Source organism: Lichtheimia ornata (assembly GCF_029851405.1).
Source record: "Lichtheimia ornata isolate CBS 291.66 chromosome Unknown scaffold00058, whole genome shotgun sequence".
NCBI classification, from domain to species: domain Eukaryota; kingdom Fungi; phylum Mucoromycota; class Mucoromycetes; order Mucorales; family Lichtheimiaceae; genus Lichtheimia; species Lichtheimia ornata.
The window spans coordinates 144,226-161,880 of record NW_026695378.1 but is presented as its reverse complement, the minus strand read 5'-3'; the positions used below and the strand labels follow the sequence as shown (position 1 = coordinate 161,880).

At 43.6% G+C, this 17,655-nt stretch overlaps 9 protein-coding genes across 9 annotated transcripts; 4 read left to right on the top strand and 5 right to left on the bottom strand.

The window, feature by feature from the left end:
• Positions 1 to 149: 149 nt before the first annotated feature.
• O0I10_009709 (uncharacterized protein) lies at positions 150 to 1,355 on the bottom strand (the record flags this gene model as incomplete). The annotated part of the gene is made up of 1 exon (XM_058489696.1): positions 150 to 1,355. One exon carries the CDS (start codon positions 1,353 to 1,355, stop codon positions 150 to 152), a length of 1,206 nt encoding a protein of 401 aa, XP_058339572.1.
• Positions 1,356 to 4,308: 2,953 nt separating this feature from the next.
• On the bottom strand, positions 4,309 to 5,588 carry O0I10_009708 (uncharacterized protein; the record flags this gene model as incomplete). Its single annotated transcript, XM_058489695.1, has 2 exons — positions 4,309 to 4,756; positions 4,822 to 5,588. The coding sequence occupies 2 exons, from the start codon at positions 5,586 to 5,588 to the stop codon at positions 4,309 to 4,311; spliced, it is 1,215 nt and encodes a 404-aa protein (XP_058339571.1).
• Positions 5,589 to 6,284: 696 nt separating this feature from the next.
• Positions 6,285 to 6,980, top strand: O0I10_009707 (uncharacterized protein; the record flags this gene model as incomplete). The annotated part of the gene is made up of 1 exon (XM_058489694.1): positions 6,285 to 6,980. One exon carries the CDS (start codon positions 6,285 to 6,287, stop codon positions 6,978 to 6,980), a length of 696 nt encoding a protein of 231 aa, XP_058339570.1.
• A 237-nt stretch (positions 6,981 to 7,217) lies between these two features.
• On the bottom strand, positions 7,218 to 9,078 carry O0I10_009706 (uncharacterized protein; the record flags this gene model as incomplete). Its single annotated transcript, XM_058489693.1, has 6 exons — positions 7,218 to 7,772; positions 7,836 to 8,133; positions 8,207 to 8,246; positions 8,325 to 8,610; positions 8,678 to 8,800; positions 8,875 to 9,078. The coding sequence occupies 6 exons, from the start codon at positions 9,076 to 9,078 to the stop codon at positions 7,218 to 7,220; spliced, it is 1,506 nt and encodes a 501-aa protein (XP_058339569.1).
• A 1,093-nt stretch (positions 9,079 to 10,171) lies between these two features.
• O0I10_009705 (uncharacterized protein) lies at positions 10,172 to 10,701 on the top strand (the record flags this gene model as incomplete). Its single annotated transcript, XM_058489692.1, has 4 exons — positions 10,172 to 10,247; positions 10,324 to 10,376; positions 10,440 to 10,543; positions 10,608 to 10,701. 4 exons carry the CDS (start codon positions 10,172 to 10,174, stop codon positions 10,699 to 10,701), a joined length of 327 nt encoding a protein of 108 aa, XP_058339568.1.
• A 322-nt stretch (positions 10,702 to 11,023) lies between these two features.
• Positions 11,024 to 11,865, top strand: O0I10_009704 (uncharacterized protein; the record flags this gene model as incomplete). The annotated part of the gene is made up of 6 exons (XM_058489691.1): positions 11,024 to 11,083; positions 11,143 to 11,264; positions 11,329 to 11,374; positions 11,429 to 11,485; positions 11,539 to 11,701; positions 11,756 to 11,865. The coding sequence occupies 6 exons, from the start codon at positions 11,024 to 11,026 to the stop codon at positions 11,863 to 11,865; spliced, it is 558 nt and encodes a 185-aa protein (XP_058339567.1).
• Positions 11,866 to 12,020: 155 nt separating this feature from the next.
• On the bottom strand, positions 12,021 to 14,288 carry O0I10_009703 (translation initiation factor RLI1; the record flags this gene model as incomplete). The annotated part of the gene is made up of 8 exons (XM_058489690.1): positions 12,021 to 12,748; positions 12,820 to 13,091; positions 13,160 to 13,249; positions 13,306 to 13,402; positions 13,472 to 13,589; positions 13,657 to 14,048; positions 14,128 to 14,156; positions 14,215 to 14,288. The coding sequence occupies 8 exons, from the start codon at positions 14,286 to 14,288 to the stop codon at positions 12,021 to 12,023; spliced, it is 1,800 nt and encodes a 599-aa protein (XP_058339566.1).
• Positions 14,289 to 14,781: 493 nt separating this feature from the next.
• Positions 14,782 to 16,024, bottom strand: O0I10_009702 (uncharacterized protein; the record flags this gene model as incomplete). The annotated part of the gene is made up of 6 exons (XM_058489689.1): positions 14,782 to 14,993; positions 15,061 to 15,121; positions 15,186 to 15,253; positions 15,326 to 15,464; positions 15,522 to 15,932; positions 16,004 to 16,024. 6 exons carry the CDS (start codon positions 16,022 to 16,024, stop codon positions 14,782 to 14,784), a joined length of 912 nt encoding a protein of 303 aa, XP_058339565.1.
• An 890-nt stretch (positions 16,025 to 16,914) lies between these two features.
• O0I10_009701 (uncharacterized protein) lies at positions 16,915 to 17,629 on the top strand (the record flags this gene model as incomplete). Its single annotated transcript, XM_058489688.1, has 5 exons — positions 16,915 to 17,088; positions 17,152 to 17,337; positions 17,397 to 17,468; positions 17,526 to 17,531; positions 17,600 to 17,629. The coding sequence occupies 5 exons, from the start codon at positions 16,915 to 16,917 to the stop codon at positions 17,627 to 17,629; spliced, it is 468 nt and encodes a 155-aa protein (XP_058339564.1).
• Between the last annotated feature and the right edge of the window lie 26 nt (positions 17,630 to 17,655).

The window sequence follows — 17,655 nt, the reverse complement described above, 5'->3', positions numbered from 1 at the left end:
CAGCCAAACTGGATCCAGGGGTCGACCTCTTCGTTATATGGAGGCTTGTTTAGCCTCGGTTTTTATTGGGAGTATGTCTGAGAGTGATACCCCAAAGACGTTACAAGGATGAAGAAATGTTATAGGAAGGAAAGGAGATGACTTTAGACTTATGTTGGATCACTGTTCCCCTTTGACAGGGAACTCACCGAGGAAAGAGTAGTTGGTGTGGACGAAGACAAAGATTTACCTTGATCTTTCAAAGTGTGACAAAGACGTTCAAGTTCAGGAATCGATAAGGAGGCAATAATGGTCTTAGCGTGGTCGGACATAGGATAACGCTTTTCAACGTGCTGTACCATGGCGTCTCGATCAGGGGAAGGAGGCTGAGGTTTGAGATCAATTTGGTCATCGGGGATAAAGTCACTAATAATGGCATCATTGTGGCTTTCAAAAGGCGAAGGATCAACGCTGAGCATGGAGATATCTGAATTTGAGCTATTGACTGAATACGATGAAGGCGATGATGGTGTAGGTGGGTTATAAGTATCAGGTGTAGGCTTGACTTGACGGTTGGTACATTGGGCTGCTCGGTGACCTGGTTGGCCACAGGTCCAACAAAGACGGCTACGGCTAGGATGGCGGGGACAAGCAGAGGTCGCATGACCAGCTGTGTGACAACGAAGGCAGTGTAGCGGCATTTCAGCCCAAGTGGCGTGGAACGAATCATCTGATGTAAGCCAAGGGATAGTGTGGGAAAGCTGCTTGTACTTGTAGTTGGCTGGGATTTTCAAGGTAGCGTAACCTCGTCCCATGAAGAGGTTTGATGCATGATCACGGAAGATGCCATAGTCACTAAGGCTACCATAAGGTGCCAGGGATTTGCGAAGACCAAGTCTTAATTTGTCTAGTGTAGTGAATGGAAGATCGGAGAGTTGAAGATGCACTAAACGGGTATCAGCGGAAATGGGCTTTGAGGCAAGAATACATTCACCATCATCAAAGGTGATGCCTGTTACAGATGTCTCTTCACACTGCTTGGATGTGGGAAGGAAGAGCTCAACAATGCGGCGTGATTGATCAGAATGAAGACGTACACCACAATTGTCTGGATAGCATTCGTTGATATAGCAAAGTAGAGCAGCGCGGTTTTCGGGGCGAGACGTGAAGTCGAAAAACATGCTAGGACAAGAAGCTGGGGAACCACCAACCTTCCATACTCTGGAACGGATGGTATTGTCAGTATCTTTTGATATCAGAGACTCCTTTATAGGAGGATGAGCACGCGTAGCATGAGCATAAGATGGGTGACGTTGTTGACTGTTTTGGGTGCCTGATGCCTTATCAGGCGATTTGATAAAATTCGCGGAAGACATGTGGGGGGTCGACCTCTTCGACGACGACGACCAAAAAATATTTTTTGGCCTGTTTGCGACATTGAACGCGAAACTTTCACACAAGGTGCTGTTGGCGAAGCCGAGCACATTGCTCTAATAAAAACCACACGTTTCATTGTAAAGTTTGGAGATACAAGCACCTTTATGTTGTAAGCGTGATGCTATATGAAGAGTGGTCTTTGTTCATTGTGAAGTAGTGGACCCTGGCAGAGCAAAAGATTCAGAGGGACCCCTTTGTGTAACTCAGCTACTTTGCATGACTGGAAGGATGGAAGGATGATGCTGTATACTATTGACAACAGCCCATACATTGCGAGCTAACAGCAATTTCCTCACAATCGGCACTGTTACCCACTCTATGACATGTGAGCGATTCTCCTCCTCCAGACATTCATTTCCATGATTAAAGTAGGTTGATCCGAGCTGATTTGACTGAGCTACGGTCAAAGAGAGATTACATCACTCTGGACATAGAGTACGCTCGATGTAGCTCAACCGATGTAATCTTGTGTGAGCGTAACTCAACCAAATCAGCTCGGATCAACCTACTTTAATCATGGAAATGAATGTCTAGAGCAGGAGCATCGTCCACATACAATAGAATGCACAAAAGTTGGGAATGCACAAAAGTGGCTATTGGCTGCCAATGTATGACATAAAAGTGAGGGTTGCGTACCTGTCATGCATGGTCCCTGAAGTCCAAACTTTTTAACCCAGTTACCCAAAGAGCTCCCTCTGCATCTTTTGCTCTCCAGGGTCTAGCTACTTGACAATGAACAAAGACCACTTCTCATATAGCATCACGCTTACAAACATAAAGGTGCCTGTATCTGTAAACTTTACAATCAAACATGGGGTTTTTATTAGAGCAATGTGCTCGGCTTGGCCAACAGCACCTTGTGTGAAAGTTTCATGATCAAGCTTGCCAATCCCAGATTTCGCAATGTCGCCATCAGCCAAACTGGATCTGGGGATCGACCTCTTCAACGACGACGACCAAAAAATATTTTTTGGGCTGTTTGCGACATTGAACGCGAAACGTGCACACAAGGTGCTGTTGGCGAAGCCGAGCACATTGCTCTAATAAAAACCTCACGTTTCATTGTAAAGTTTGGAGATACAAACACCTTTATGTTGTAAGCGTGATGCTATATGAGAAGTGGTCTTTGTCCATTATCAAGTAGCTGAAAACGAAAAGAGCCAGATATGCAGAAGGGCATGTTGGTGTAACCCAGCCGATTTGCATGAAAGGAAGGGTCAACGCATGATATTACACTACCTAATAACACATCATACATGGCAGCTAATAGCCCATTCCTCCCATTCACCTTTGTTGACCGATCCAATGCATATGAACGATTGTCCTGCTCCAGCTCATCACTTCCATCCTTCAACTTTCTTGATCCGAGTGGATTTGGTTGAGTTACGCTCAAACACAGAAGTATCATCCAATATGAGAAAAATCATTTTGCAAAGTTATTTGTAAACCGCCACTTGATAGCCCCTTCCTCCCTTTCATCATTGTTGCCCAATCCAATGCATATGAACGATTGTCCTGCTCCAGCCCAGCATGCCCATCATTGAACTTTATTTGATCCGAGGGGATTTGACTGAGCAACGCCCAAACAAAGAAATGTCATTCAACACCAAAGAAATCTACTTGAACTCCACCTCTTCCACTCCCACTTCACCTTCTCTTCCTCCCATTCTCAATTGCTGGCCCATTCAAGTATACAACTACCACCTGCGAACGATTGTCCTGCTTCAACCCATCATGTCCATCCTACAATTACCTTGATCCGATTGTCTTGGACTGAATGAGAAGTCCATGCCGTGTACGCCCCACTACAACACCCGCGTTTCTTGACACTTCACCTTCTCTTGTACGTTCTTCTATCACGACCAATCGTAACAGCATTCATTGCAGCCGCTGCTATTAGCAATGTCTTTACTCCTTGTCTCAAACAGCATTCACAACCTTGTCACTCTACTACAACACACGCTCTTCCATTGCCCTCTGCCACGACCAAGGGTAACAGCGGTTGCTATTAGTATGGTCTTTACTTCATTGTCTCAAGTTACTTGCAGCAACGTGCTTTAGTACACACGGATGCCAATGGATGGGGTGCCATATTCTCTATCGAGTACACAGCAATACAAGCAATCCCTCGCCTGGTTGAGCTGCGATATAGACAAACAGCCCGATGGAAAAGGAAGCACGCATATCAGCAAAGATCACAGTGGCTCTTTCTTATTGGATTTGCAATGGTTATGAGGGATGAATGGAATCAAGTGCAATGATGAGGAATCCTGGAATGTTGCTTTGGTTACTTGTCGTGTCGTCGTCAGCAAGAGGGATGGGTCATGTCACGTGGATACGGCTGAGGATGGTGATGATGGATTGGATGGCATTGAGGAGCGGGCCCATATCTTTGACGAAAGGTGTTTTACAGTCATGGATGGTATTGGAATACTCGATACAATGCGTGCAGCAGCTACTTTGCAACCATGGATGAAGGATGATGATGGCGGCAGCAACCAAGACTATGATGGCACAATTATCCCTATTCCCTCTACGGGATTCACCCGTATCTTATCCAATCCTGTTCCTTTATCATGTTAGCTCGATAAACATCCACACTACCATATACTATTCTTCGACTTTCAGTGAATGATGGAATTGGATTAAACATGTTATTCATAAGGGTGTTGTACTATCAGCTCAAATGAGCAAGAATGGATCACTTGGTCGCTTTCTGATTGGAAGGGGGATATCTATAGATTTGAAGGTCGGGTGTTTTCAACGTAGTAACATCGAGCTGAGGTTACAAGTTTGTCCTTGATAACAGCATCATCATCATCATTTTCTCTGCCAGAATAACATCATCTTCTTGCTCTATTTATTGGTATATAGAATGTAGCGCTATTGTATCTAGACGTCTAATCTTGAACCGTAAGGGCAAACGGGACCAAGATAGGGGTCGAGTGTTTGTGGATATCCTGGAACACGAGCGATGCGGTTCAACCTGATACGGATGTAAGGTTCAATAAAAAAGGGTGCAGTGTAAAGCAAAAAGAGAAAGGTCAAGAGCCTAGCTAGGATGCGTGGCATTTTGGGGATGGCATGATGATTGGATATGACTGTTCCCAGGCCTTGAAGCAAAAAGAAAGTGGTCTGCATTCCCATCGAACCAGGTACAGAGATGTATTGCTGATAGCCGACCATGCAAAGTAGAATGTAATCATGCATCAATCCGGATAAAATGAAGACCGACATGACTCCAAGTGCTCGACCCAGCATTGGCTTCTTTGGAAACAATCGTCTTATTGGAAGGTAGGCAATGTCTCGAAATGCTGATCGGAATATCTGATGCCAGCGTCTATTATGATAAGGTGAGCAGCCGGGACATTGTTTACTTGCTCAGCCATAAAGCTGCAAACATACCTAGACCACATGTCATGAACAGATGATGCCAGCCATAACCGATCAAATAAGGGTGGGCGTTGAACAAACTCGGCGACCTCGTCATGATAAGAGGACATTGTCTTTGGGGAAAAGAGTGCAAGATAGGATAGCTTTAAGCTGTGAATGACGAGCCAAACTGTTGGTACAAGGACGAGATGCATTACAAGAGCAATACTGGCGATAGCATGGTAATACAAGGTGGGTATTGGAATCGATTGGCCGGAAAACATAAGAGATGTATAAGGTGGATCCAGGGGCGGCTCATTGCAGACACGTAAAAAGCCATCCAAAAAAGCCATTACCGGCATGGATAAAAGGACTCGAAATATACCCAACATGAGCCATTTGAATGTGTTGCTTTGCATCGTCGACGTGTCAAGTGGTTGTTGATTGGAGGATGTTGTCTTTTCTTCACTGCTTTGTGGTTGATCTGGTCGCTGATTCCACGTGTCGAGTACACGGTAAAAGGGCACAGTGGGTTTGCCTTGATGTCGATCAACCATATAGCGTATCATACCAAAACCAAGATAGCTCGCCATAGTTGCAACCACCGAGTGATCAATCTTGTCGCCATGCGCTCCATTGTGTGTTATAGGGACAACGAAATTCAATAGCACGATTGCAGACAAGATGGCATTGCTTGTGTCATGAGATTGCTTGCATGTGAGGATATAGAAAAGCAAGGCGGGTATTGTAGAGCTGCTGTAGAGTTTTAGTTTGTCGAGCAATAAATACGCAATGGTCATGGATAAAGAGGAACAAGAAACAACAGTAATGTGTGCCGAGACTTTGCCAAAAGAGCAACCCAGCCTAAGCCATTTCCGTCATCATGCAGGCTGCATTTTGTACTACCATTGTTTTACGTACCCACTTTTGACAGCATAAACAAATGCAAATTTGCTTGTGGTACTATAAACATGAATGATGATGATAAAGTTTTGTCGCCATGGCAGATCCCTGTCAATAAAGGAGATCCTGTCAGTGAGGAGGCACAAAGGAAATAAGGAGAATGCCAACAACGACTGAGTGATGTCTTTGTGAGCACATGGTGCTATCACGGGTTCTCCTTGGTTCATTCATCGTCATCATCATCATTATACTTTCTATTGCGAAAACACTATTACGCATCACGTCATGTTGGCCTGAACAATGGGCCATGATAAGTGTTCGACCAAAAACCATTAAAAGAAGAATGTTGTGGAACATCAATATCAGTGATCATCGTATGTACTTCTTCTCCTCCTTTATGTGTCCCATTCTGTGATAGCAGAGCTGCATCGGTTTTCTTGGACTCCTAGAAGCAATAAATCAGCCAAGGAGAGTGATATCCATCACCACTCCTTTGGAACCATGTGCCACTGGGACAATCAATGAAACATTATAAAAAGGTTGATCTGCAAATGTACATTTGGCTTTCCCGGTAACTTTTTATTTTTTTTTGTATGCGTACTCTTCACTTTATCCCACTTTCATTGGCAGCGTTGGCGCTACTTGTGCAAGCTGCACCCATAGTAGAGCAAGAAAAGAATCATGAAGATCGACTCGCGGGACGTGATAACGTACAAATTTACACAACCGGCAATGAAGCAGCCGAGAATCAAGGTGCCTTACAAAACCCTCATGAAGGTGGAGGTACAGATGTGCTTGGTCAATTGGTTCAAGGATTAAACAAGAATGTCAAACGAGAGGATGACGACGATGATGATGAGGACGACGACGATGATGAAGACGACGACGACGATGATGAAGATGATGATGATGACGACGAAGATGATGACGATGATGATGAAGACGATGATGATGGGGATGATTTGGATGACAAGGACGATGACCCTGATGGCAATCCCAACGACGACAATGACCAGCTCAAGAAAGGTAGTGGTGGTGGATCTCCTGCACCACTACTTGGACAACAAGCAGATAGTCTCTTGAAGACCATATCCCCCGGTTCACATGGTTACCACATTGCTGGTATTATCAAGAAGCGAGAAGAAGACGGCGTGACTGATGGTCCTCATATTCAAAAACTCAAGGCACACCATCACCAGGATGCTGATGGTGAAGATCCAGGAGACGGTATCCATGGAGATGATGATGACGACGATGACGATGATGGTGATGATGAAGAGGAAGATTAAACATACCAATACCCCTATTAAGATCTAAACACTACCATGCACAAGTAGCTCGCAATAAAAATGATGTCTATATTACAAGTCATCCAAATAAGGAGGGTCATTGTTTGAAATTAGGGATACCGTATCGGCTGTCATTGTCTCTTTACGACCATGCGTGGTATTATGTTCATTGTAACGCATAAGCAACACTCTTTAAATGTACATAGGATAATTTTCATGCGAAATTTAGTATTACTATTATATACGATACACGAAATGAGGGTCTTCCTTATCGGTCCAATCAATCTCTTCTCTGTTTTCGGGTGGTGGTGGTACCTTGCTTTCTTCTTTCATGCGCTCGCGTCGCTTGTTCTCTCGCTTGAAGGACCATCGGCAATACAAAAACAGAGCAGCAGCTAACACATCCGCCACCATATAACCAATCATGCCTCCAATGTACCGGGGAGCCTGACTATCCACCATCATGAGCGGTCCAACGAAATTTCCAAGACAATACATGACGATGTTCCCAGATGTGTAAAAGATTTTCTTTGTATACCCGCTAGTATTATTCGAGATGAGAGTTTGCAGCATGGTATAAGGTGGACTTGTTGAAGCCAAGAAAATGCCTAAAAGCATGACACCTCCAACAGGTAGCACACCAAGGAGCAAGGCACCAATAAAAGCAATGAGGCTCATAAGTGCACCAATGTAACAAATCACATCAAAGCGTTTGCTCATGGTCATTGCAAAAATAAGCAGTAGGATGGTGGAAAAGCCTTTGGGTATATTAAGGAGGATGGATTCCAAGTTCTATGGACACAATAATGAGCTTGTCAAATATCGCTCACCTTGCATACACTTCTTTTTGCTTACCGTGAATCCCATGTTTTTGATGATTTGAGTACTGAAGATGGTGATGCATCCATTTTGAAGGTTGAGAAAGAACGAAATGAGCATGCAGCAATAAAAGCGAGGTTCCTTAAGAGCTTCCAGGATGTGCTCTCGTTTAATGATCTTGCTTCGTACTACGGTGTTGTCACGTGTCCTGTCATCGATAATCTTTTCCTCTTCAGGTGTGAGGCGGAACCACCTTGACTTTGGCTTATCAGGAAGGAAGAAAAAGTAGACAATGCCAGAAAATGCCGTAATGCATCCCCATATCAACATGCACCTAAAATCCCCCCTCTCAAATTAGCCTTCCTTCCAAATGCCCACTTTTTGATCCACATCCCATTCATACGTACCATTGCCATGCGCTCATGTTGTGAAGCCCATCCATGCGACCTGAAGTGTGTATGTACACAATGCGTGATAAGCATCCTTGTTTATCGTCCAAACACTATCTTGATATTGTTGCCTTACCAATGCCATATCCGATAGCACCACCTGTAGTTGTTGCAACAGAATTGGCGATGAACATTGTACCAAACCAGGTCACTTGCTCCGTTCGGCGATAAAAAGTGCTGATTAATAAAAAGATGGCAGGATACGTTGATGCCTCGAAAAAGCCAAGCAAGAACCGAAGCCCAGCCAGCTGGGAAAAGTCTTTTGCAATTGCCGTACACGCCAAGCTTACACCCCATAATACCAGGACGACGCCCAAGTACTTTGATGTGGGCAAACGCTGAATAAGGTATTGATTGGGAAGCTATGTAGTAGTGGATGTAAAAGTGTAAGCCTTTGGATGATGCATTATCCTTTCCAATTTCACCTACCTGAAAAGCCAAGTAGCCCACATAGAAGATTGAACCAAGCCAGCTGAATTGGCTACCATCGATGCCCGTGTCTTCGTATAAACCAAGTACTGCAGAAAAGTTCAGGGTCGATTTGTCGATAAACTACATACGGCGGCCATCCCATGGATTTAGATTTCTGCATATGCATGCCTGCCAAGAACAAATAATATATATACCTGGATGTAAAGCACCACACAAACAAATGGCACCGTGGCAAAGTTAATCTTCCTCAGCACCCTGCGTTCTTCAGGTGTATATACAAATTTGGTGGATGCCTTTTTTTGCTTCTCCAAATCATGATCGGATGATGTGCTATCCATTGAAGCCTCCATAACCTTTGGCGGGATGGTATTCTTCTCGTCGACAGCAGCTGTTGTCATAAATACTATGTGAAAGAGTCCAAGCGAAATGACATGTCAATGATCGGTGGTGAGATTTATACCATCGAGTGTAATGGCTTCAGCAGCATGTGACTCACCACGTCTCTCACGAGCAGTAATTCTAAAGCGTGTGTGAGTTATCTATGTTGATGATTGCACAACGACCTTTAAAGTTCCTATCATACCTTTTCCCCGTACAACACGGTAATCTCGTTTTCTCCTGATCACTGAGCTGTGATAAAGATGCGCGTGCTGAAAAGTACATATCAAAGACCATCAGCTTATATATTTACAACTTTTTGTTTTCATCTGCCATCTGCAAAACATACATAATACATGGTACCACGCATAGGAGTAAAATTGACCAAATGGTTGACGGCTCGTTCGTGTCACGTTCCCTCGGTCATCCCCATCGACATGTATCCCACGGCAAGTCAAGAACAGAATCGTGTTTTCATGGAAAGAGCAATAGGCTAGTAATAAGGTTATACTATGAGTCGTCCGTGTGCTCGGATTACTTGCCAACCTTTGATGATACCTTGCATAATCCAAAAAAATGCATTGCCATAAGCAGATCAAGGCCCACACTTTCTGCCGGAACCATTCGCATTGAATTTGGATGGCGAGGAGCAAGTAAAAGACGATAAATGAATCCTTTCTTCCTTGGTTCTCATGTGGCACAGCAGAAGAGACGTATCACAAACACCCATCCGTATCTTGCACGTATAGTAGACAATAAGATCGGCTCTTGTTTCCTGGGAAAAGACAACTTGGCTAAAATCCCCAATGGCATCACGAAATCAGGTTGCACTAAGCCAGGCTTGGTTATCACCATGGGAGAGCGAGAGAGCACGTGCTCATGACGACGATGGATTTACCCAAACAAGGTTGTGTACCTAGATACGTATATGAATGATATGGATAAAGATGGGCCATTATTATCAACGTGCTGTTTATGGCTGTTATTGGATAGCATCACCATGATGAATGGACGCGTTTGCTTGAAAGTGGTACAAGGCTTCGGATTTCAGCTGCTGTCGTCGTTGTCTTTAAACCTCCACACCCACATACACGCCCACCCACTCACCTCAACATGAGCAATCTGGGCAAGGTCCTGGCCATCATTAGCACCCTCTTCCTCGCCCATTCGGCATACTCGACTTATGAACGTTCGTATACACGCCAGTGTCTTTATACCCTATGTGCTTGATTTCAGTACAGAGAGACTCATTGGGGCATCCTTAGATCGTGCTTACCTGAAAGCTGTTGATCGGACAGAGGCAAACCTACCTATCGAAGTACGTTGTTTTATAGCAACATAGTGTATTTATGGTTAATGAATAACGTGTGGTTTGTGATAGATCATTGTGGAATGTGTTGTATCAGCATTCGTTACCTTGGTTGGCGTTATCATCTCGGCAGCACCTTTCAAGAACATTCTCTTGTCAGATCACATGGCAACCATGTATGTATAAAGAGCCTATTGAATAGGTTGCTCTCTTTTTTATTCATTGGGTATATGTTTATAGGACGATTGATCAAGTCGATACCACCCCATCCTTTGTCTCATTCAACCATCGCCATGTCGTGTCGACTCAGGCACAGCTGGATCGGAAACTGTAGTATCATTTACCTATGTACAATCATAAAATGGCAACAGTGTTTATTGCATTTGATGAGCCAGTGAATGATGTTTGGAGGTATTCATGCAAGGAGTTATGGGAATACAATGGATACAGCAGAGTGAATGAACGTGGTGGCATCTCCAGTAATTAAAGTGTTTCATTGTTATCATCCATATGTAATGGGAAGGAAGATACAAGGATGAATGTATGATATACAAAGAGACTCCTCCAATTGAAGATTTCCCTTGTCGCTTTACACGTTCCAGTCACCGGGCGTTTCTTTGTCCTTTTATATCCCTCCTCCCAACTCCCAACCAACCATGGCCCAAAGTAGCCCTGCTAGCGTTATCCAGTTTCTTCATATCATTCAAAACCTCAAGGTATCATAAGTCGCCAACAGCAAAATAGAATATTGTTTTATAACGTTGTATGTGTATAGGTCACTAAAAGAACCGGGTGGGTTGACAATGGCATCAAGCAGCCTGAATCGATCGCCGATCATATGCATCGTATGGGCGTTATGGCCATGCTCGTGGACGATGCTGCACTGGATCGCAACAAGTAAGCAAAACGCGTCGTGTTGGGGTGCGTGAATTTGTGATACAAATGTTTGGATACATAATAGGTGCGTGAAAATGGCTATTGTGCACGATTTGGCAGAATCCGTGGTGGTAAGTGTATACATGAATCTATCTAGTGCTGGATGAATAATAAGTTGTATATAGGGTGATATCACACCTCATGCTGGTGTTAGCAAGGAAGAAAAGTACAAGCGTGAAAGTGTAAGTGTGTGTGCATGTGCAATAGTCATGGGGTCATTCATGTATTGTATTAGGCTGCTATGCAAGATTTCCAATCAATGCTAGGCAATACACCTGTGGCTCAGGAAATTGTGGATCTTTGGCAAGAATATGAAGACGCAAAGACACCCGAAGCCTTGCTGGTGAAGGATCTTGACAAGTTTGAAATGATTGTTCAAGCCCTTGAATACGAAAAGTGTATGTAAAAGTACTTTTACTTGTTGCAACTGCCATACTCACATTGTTCAATAGCTGATAAAAAGTCACTCCAATCTTTCTTTGACTCCACCCAAGGCAAATTCCAACATCCTACTGTCAAGGCATGGGCCGAAGCATTGTATGCAGAACGTAAATTGTTATAAGGAGATCCAAAAGAGAAGAAGAAGAAAAAAAAGAATGCTTATATTATATTATCTCAACAAGATGCATGTGGACGGGAAGGTTGGGAGGGGATGTTTTGTATACAATGGTTGCTTTTGATAAGAAGTGGGGGGAAAAGTGAAAAAGTGTATTGATTCTACTGTTCCAAGAAGAAGTAATTGCCAGTGGCCTTTTGTTCCTGGTCCATTTGAGAGTCGTACTTGTTGATTCTTGGTCGGTAATTGGTAGGATCACGACGGAAAGTAATTTCGAGTGATGCCAAGAACTTGTTCATACCACTGAGCAAAGATTGAGGGGTGTTGGCAATGGCATGGATAGAGGGTTGGCCCTCGTACACAACGACACGATCAGCAAGATAGGTGGCCATAATGAAATCGTGCTCGACAATGAATGCAGTGCGCTTAAAGTGGACAATGAAACGCTTAATGACCTTGGCAGCAATAATACGCTGTTCGGAATCGAGATAAGCGGAAGGCTCGTCAATAAGGTAAATGTCGGCAGGCTGACCAAGAGCAAGGATAATAGCAACACGTTGCAATTCACCACCGGACAAGTGAGTCACTTCTTGATCGAGAATGTTTTCAATGCTGAGAGGCTTCACAACATCGGTTTGGAATTGAGGGTTCAAGAAAGCGGCCTTGATCTTTTTGATAAACAACATGCGAACAGTGCCCTTGAACTTGGGAGAGATCTTTTGGGGCTTGTACGACACATTCAATTCAGGGACACCTTCACCACCATCAGGCTTCAACAAGCCAGCAAGCAAACGAATAAAGGTGGTCTTGCCAGTACCATTTTGACCCAACATGACAACAATTTCAGAATCAGTGAATTCACCAGCCTTGACTTCAAGCTTGAAATCACCTATCATCATCATCCACCCCGCCCATTAGTCATCAACGTACTACGTTTGAATTATATAGATGTATCCTTACCCAAAGTCTTGGTCATATCGGGGTAGCTGTAGTTTCTTTGCTTCTCAACAGCAGCATCATCGGTTTGTTCAACAATCTTGAAAGTCAATGATTCTTGACGGAAACGCAAGTTCTCGGTTCTGATGTGACCATCCAAGAAGATATTGATACCATCACGGACCGAAGCAGGAAGAGTAACAACACCGTATACGGATGGCATACCATACAAGATACAAATGTAATCGGAAAGGTAATCCAACACTGACAAATCGTGCTCGACAACAATAATGTAGCTGCAATCAAAGGTACATGTCAACATATAACCCTTTGATACATCCATACACACACTCTCTATATTTACCTCTCGGCAGTGATCAATGATCGAATAACACGAGCAGCATTAAGACGTTGCTTGACATCCAAGTACGAAGAAGGCTCATCAAACATGTAACTATACATATAAAAGATCAGCCATCCCTTCATTGAAAACCATCATCCATTACTTACACATTTGCCTTTTGAACAGCAACGACACCAATAGCGAAACGTTGCAACTCACCACCAGAGAGCTGACCAACTTCACGGTTCATGATACCCTTGAGTTCTGGAAAAAAAGGAGTAGGTTGGTATAATTATGCTTTGATTCTATCAACCCCCCTCATTGATTCCTTACCGAGCTCATCAATCATCTCATCAAGGTTGTTACGTTCCATCTTGTCCTCCAAAAGTTGACCCACTTTGCCGTTGACGACCTTGGGAATGTGATCCACATACTGAGGCTTGGTGATGGCCTAAATGTGACGCGTTAAAACACCATCCACACATACCCACACACGCACATGTAAGAGAGATTTTTACCTTGAGATTATCCTCCAAGATCTTTGTAAAGTAATTTTGCAATTCGGAGCCACGGAAGTACTTGAGAATATCTTCCCAATCAGGAGGATTATCGAATTGGCCGAGGTTAGGCTTCATCTTGCCGGAAAGGATCTTGAGAGCGGTGGATTTGCCGATACCGTTGGTACCAACCAAACCAAGGACTTGACCAGGACGAGGCACTGGCAAACGATGCAACTTGAAAGAGTTGGCGGAATAACGATGCGTCACCTCAGATTCCAAGTTGGTGGGCAAGTTGATAATGTTGATGGCACCAAAAGGACATTTCTTGGGACAGATACCACAACCAATACAAAGCGTTTCCGAAATGAAGGCGATCTTGGAGGTGGGAGACACTTCGATACAAAACTTGCCTACAACACAATGGTAAGTCTTTTCTCATTGACGGCAAAAAAGAGAGTGAGCGAAAAAGTGTGTGTAGGGGACACGTACCCATTCTGTTGACAGGACAAGACTTTTTACTATAGGGTTGTGATTAGCCATGAGACGCGCGATCCAACCCTTTACAGTGACATCTACCATTCTTGTCGGCATTTCTTGGGCTTGCACTTGTCAGCGTTGATAATAGCAATACGGGTCAACTTGTCGCTCATGGTTGGCGAGTGTGTGGCAATGCAGAGTGAGAGGGGGGAGTGAACAAAGTGAAAGAGAGGGAAGAAAAAAAAGTAAGCTGTGACTATTCACAATTACAGATGTCTGCGGCTGCTGTGCTACCATTTCCATGACGATGGCGTATCCCAAGTCCGTGCAACCACACCACCATGGATTCCCCATCTCTATTAAATAAAGCCTCTTCCTTATTAGACATGCATTGCATCGTTTTCATTTCAATGTGATGATGCTATCTATGATTTGTTCATCAAAGCTCTTAATAGTCCCTCCACGACACTCGCAAATTAAGCCAAATTTTTGATAAAACACACAAGACATCCATTGCTATTCGTTGTAAAGCAAAATTCTATACAATCGATGCAATGATACAAAACGATATAGGGTAATTGAAAAAAAAAATGTAGACACAAAGTATGGCGTAAGGGTCGATGAAGGTAGAGTAAGCGTGGTATAGGGTAAAGTGGCAAAGGGTGTTTAAACCATAGTTTCCGCTGAAGGTTCGGTGGCAATGATGCGCTCCATTTTCCGTGCACGTAGGTAGTCTCCAATAGAGCGGATAATAATGAACCATCCCAGTAGCATTAATAGATAAGCAATGATGTTGGCTTGAACACTCTCTTCTTCTGGTTCTTGATCTTGGTTTCTATTGCTTCCATCATCCAATCCAACATCTTCAAGAGATCCACCTAATAAAAGATCAAATTCTCAATATGTACTCACATCATCCAATATCCATTCGATAACGTTACTTACGACTGCGAATATAAAATCCAAATTGTACCAGAGTAATCCCGAGACCAGCCCTTGATCCTTGCTATAAGAACAACAACCATTAGCTCAACGATGTTGGATCATTAAAGAGACGTCGTCATGGTTACCTTGGCAGCATGTGAAGTATGCAGTAAATAGGTCAACAAGAAACCAACAAACTGGAAACTTGCGGATACTATGATGATGATCATCATCAAATTGTATGAGTGTAAGCTTTAGTAGATGTAGGGGGGAGGGGCTGACTTACCAAGAAGATTCCATGCAAAACCAAATAAGCTACCCACTGGCATACCTTCGACCAGGATCATGTCATCCATACCAGCAGGTGCAACGATGGTAGTTTGCCAATATGGAGGTGTGGCGTCGGCTGCGGCATCTTCGTATGCCTATTCTCCCGATATTAATGATGATGATCCACACATGCATGCACCACACACACTTACAGGAGGTGTTTCATCAAGTTTATCTGCTTCTCGTTCAGGTTTAGCTGACATGTTGGCGAACACGCCATCATTGGTGACAGGCAATACTGCTGGTTGGTGGTGTTGTTGTTGTTGTCGGTGATTGTTGGATGTGGGTGGTAGTGGTTGTACGGGAATAGCTGTGGAAGAAGACGAAGAAGACGCTGAAGCTGTACCCAATAAACGACGGGATTCATTCGAGTCGTCGTAGTCGTCGTCGTCGTCGTCTAGTGGTTCACCAAATGTTTCTTCGAGATCGGTTCTTTGACGGTTCATGGTGTGTGGATGGGATGCATGGGGTGATAAAGGTGAAGCACCAGCAGCAGTGGTAGCATGGCCAGCTTGCAAATCAATGCTCTCGTTCGAATGCAGTGGGTCGTCAGCTGTTGGAACCTACTCAAGTAAACCGAAATGAGTCTTCGCAATGCAATGTGATAGGTGGTAGCAATGGCAACGATAGATACTCTTTGATAGTTACGAGACATGGGGTGGTTATTCGGAAAGAGGGAAAAGGAAAAAGACGAAGGAGCAATTTAGAATACAGTTGTCCAAGTATGGATGATATCATTCATCAAACTGCCGGTTTCATCCTATTCTCTCTCTGGGATCGCAGTAAACGCTCACTGCTTATGCAGCATCCCCATTCATTTCTTATGTACATTCAAAAAGCTCTATCATCTTGAAACGAGTAAATACATGCATCTTTACTTTGCTATAACCAAAACAGGTTGGCTGACATAAATCAAAACCTCCTATTCTACGTGTACTTGCTCTGTAAAGATAAAAAGTCGTATTAAACAATGATTAAGGAATACGGGATCATTGTCAGGTTGAAAGGACATCGTCATTCTTTATTATTCTTTCCTCTTCTTTTGATTACGTGGAGAGATGATGATATGGAGAGTAATCACCAGATGCTGCTGCCAAGAAAGACCATCAACGCTTGTGTAACGTGTGACCTGGCGCTTTGACACTGCAAAGCGATCAAAATAACTTGGTTGCTTAGCATCCATGACCTTGTGCCATAGCTATACTTCTTGAAAGCAGGTTGAGAGTATGTGGTAATACAAATGAGAGTTGGGGCCTGTATAATGCCTTTATATTAAACCATGTGTGTACTCCCCAAAAGCAAATTGGTGGTTAACGAGGAGTATGTTTTATATGTAAATGATGCCGTCTAAACTTATCAAACACAAGCTGTTTTATGCTTACCTTTAAGCAAAGCAAGTAACAAAGAATGCATCATAAACAATGAGGAGGGTCGACATGGCAACAACGAGCTATCGGGGATTCAACCTCGGTATGCAAAGGCAGCCAAACGATGGATGTGGTGGGTTGGGTTGGGTTGGTTCCCGCTCTTTTTGTATCTCGAAAAATGCAGACAGGTCGTTTATGGTGGAACACAGCACGGCGATTCATGTCGAATGCAGCTCGCAAGAATGACCATGGAGGCAATAGCTTGAATCAACAAGTGCTTGATGAGTACATGGTGCCTGGTCAATATCTACGCTACTTTAAAAAGACTCGTCAAAAGAAGCGATCGTTGGAGGTAAATGTCAAATGTCGTCTTTGACCGATCCAAGGCCTTGAATCACTTATCTATGCACACTAGTCCTCACCCACAGCCACGCTCGACAAAGTCTACAAACAAAGTGCAAGGTCTATGCATGAAAATGATTCAGCTCCAACGACTACACAGCAGCATTTTGCACAACGTATTCATCGTGGTATCAACAACATGTATTCCTATGAATCACTTCCTCGATGGTTGACGCCTTCCAATGTAGGAATTCAAGCGGTAGGTTCTCATTATCTTATTGGGATGGGTGAATTGTTGACTAACCTGTGGTGGAATAGGTCAAAGTCGGCCGAAATCTTCGCAAATGTCAAATCTTTTATGAAGCAAAAGGATCCTCCAAGGAAGAAAGGGTAAAAAAAGGACTTTATGAACCAAAGAAGAAGTGGGGGATTAATATGGGATGATAGGGACATGTACATCGTGCACTTGCAAAACATGCCAATCGCCTTGAATCGATGATCCGGACACATGCAGGAATAAGGCGACCTATGACCATCAAGTTTGTTGCTGATAACCAGACGAGTGAGCTTGAATCCA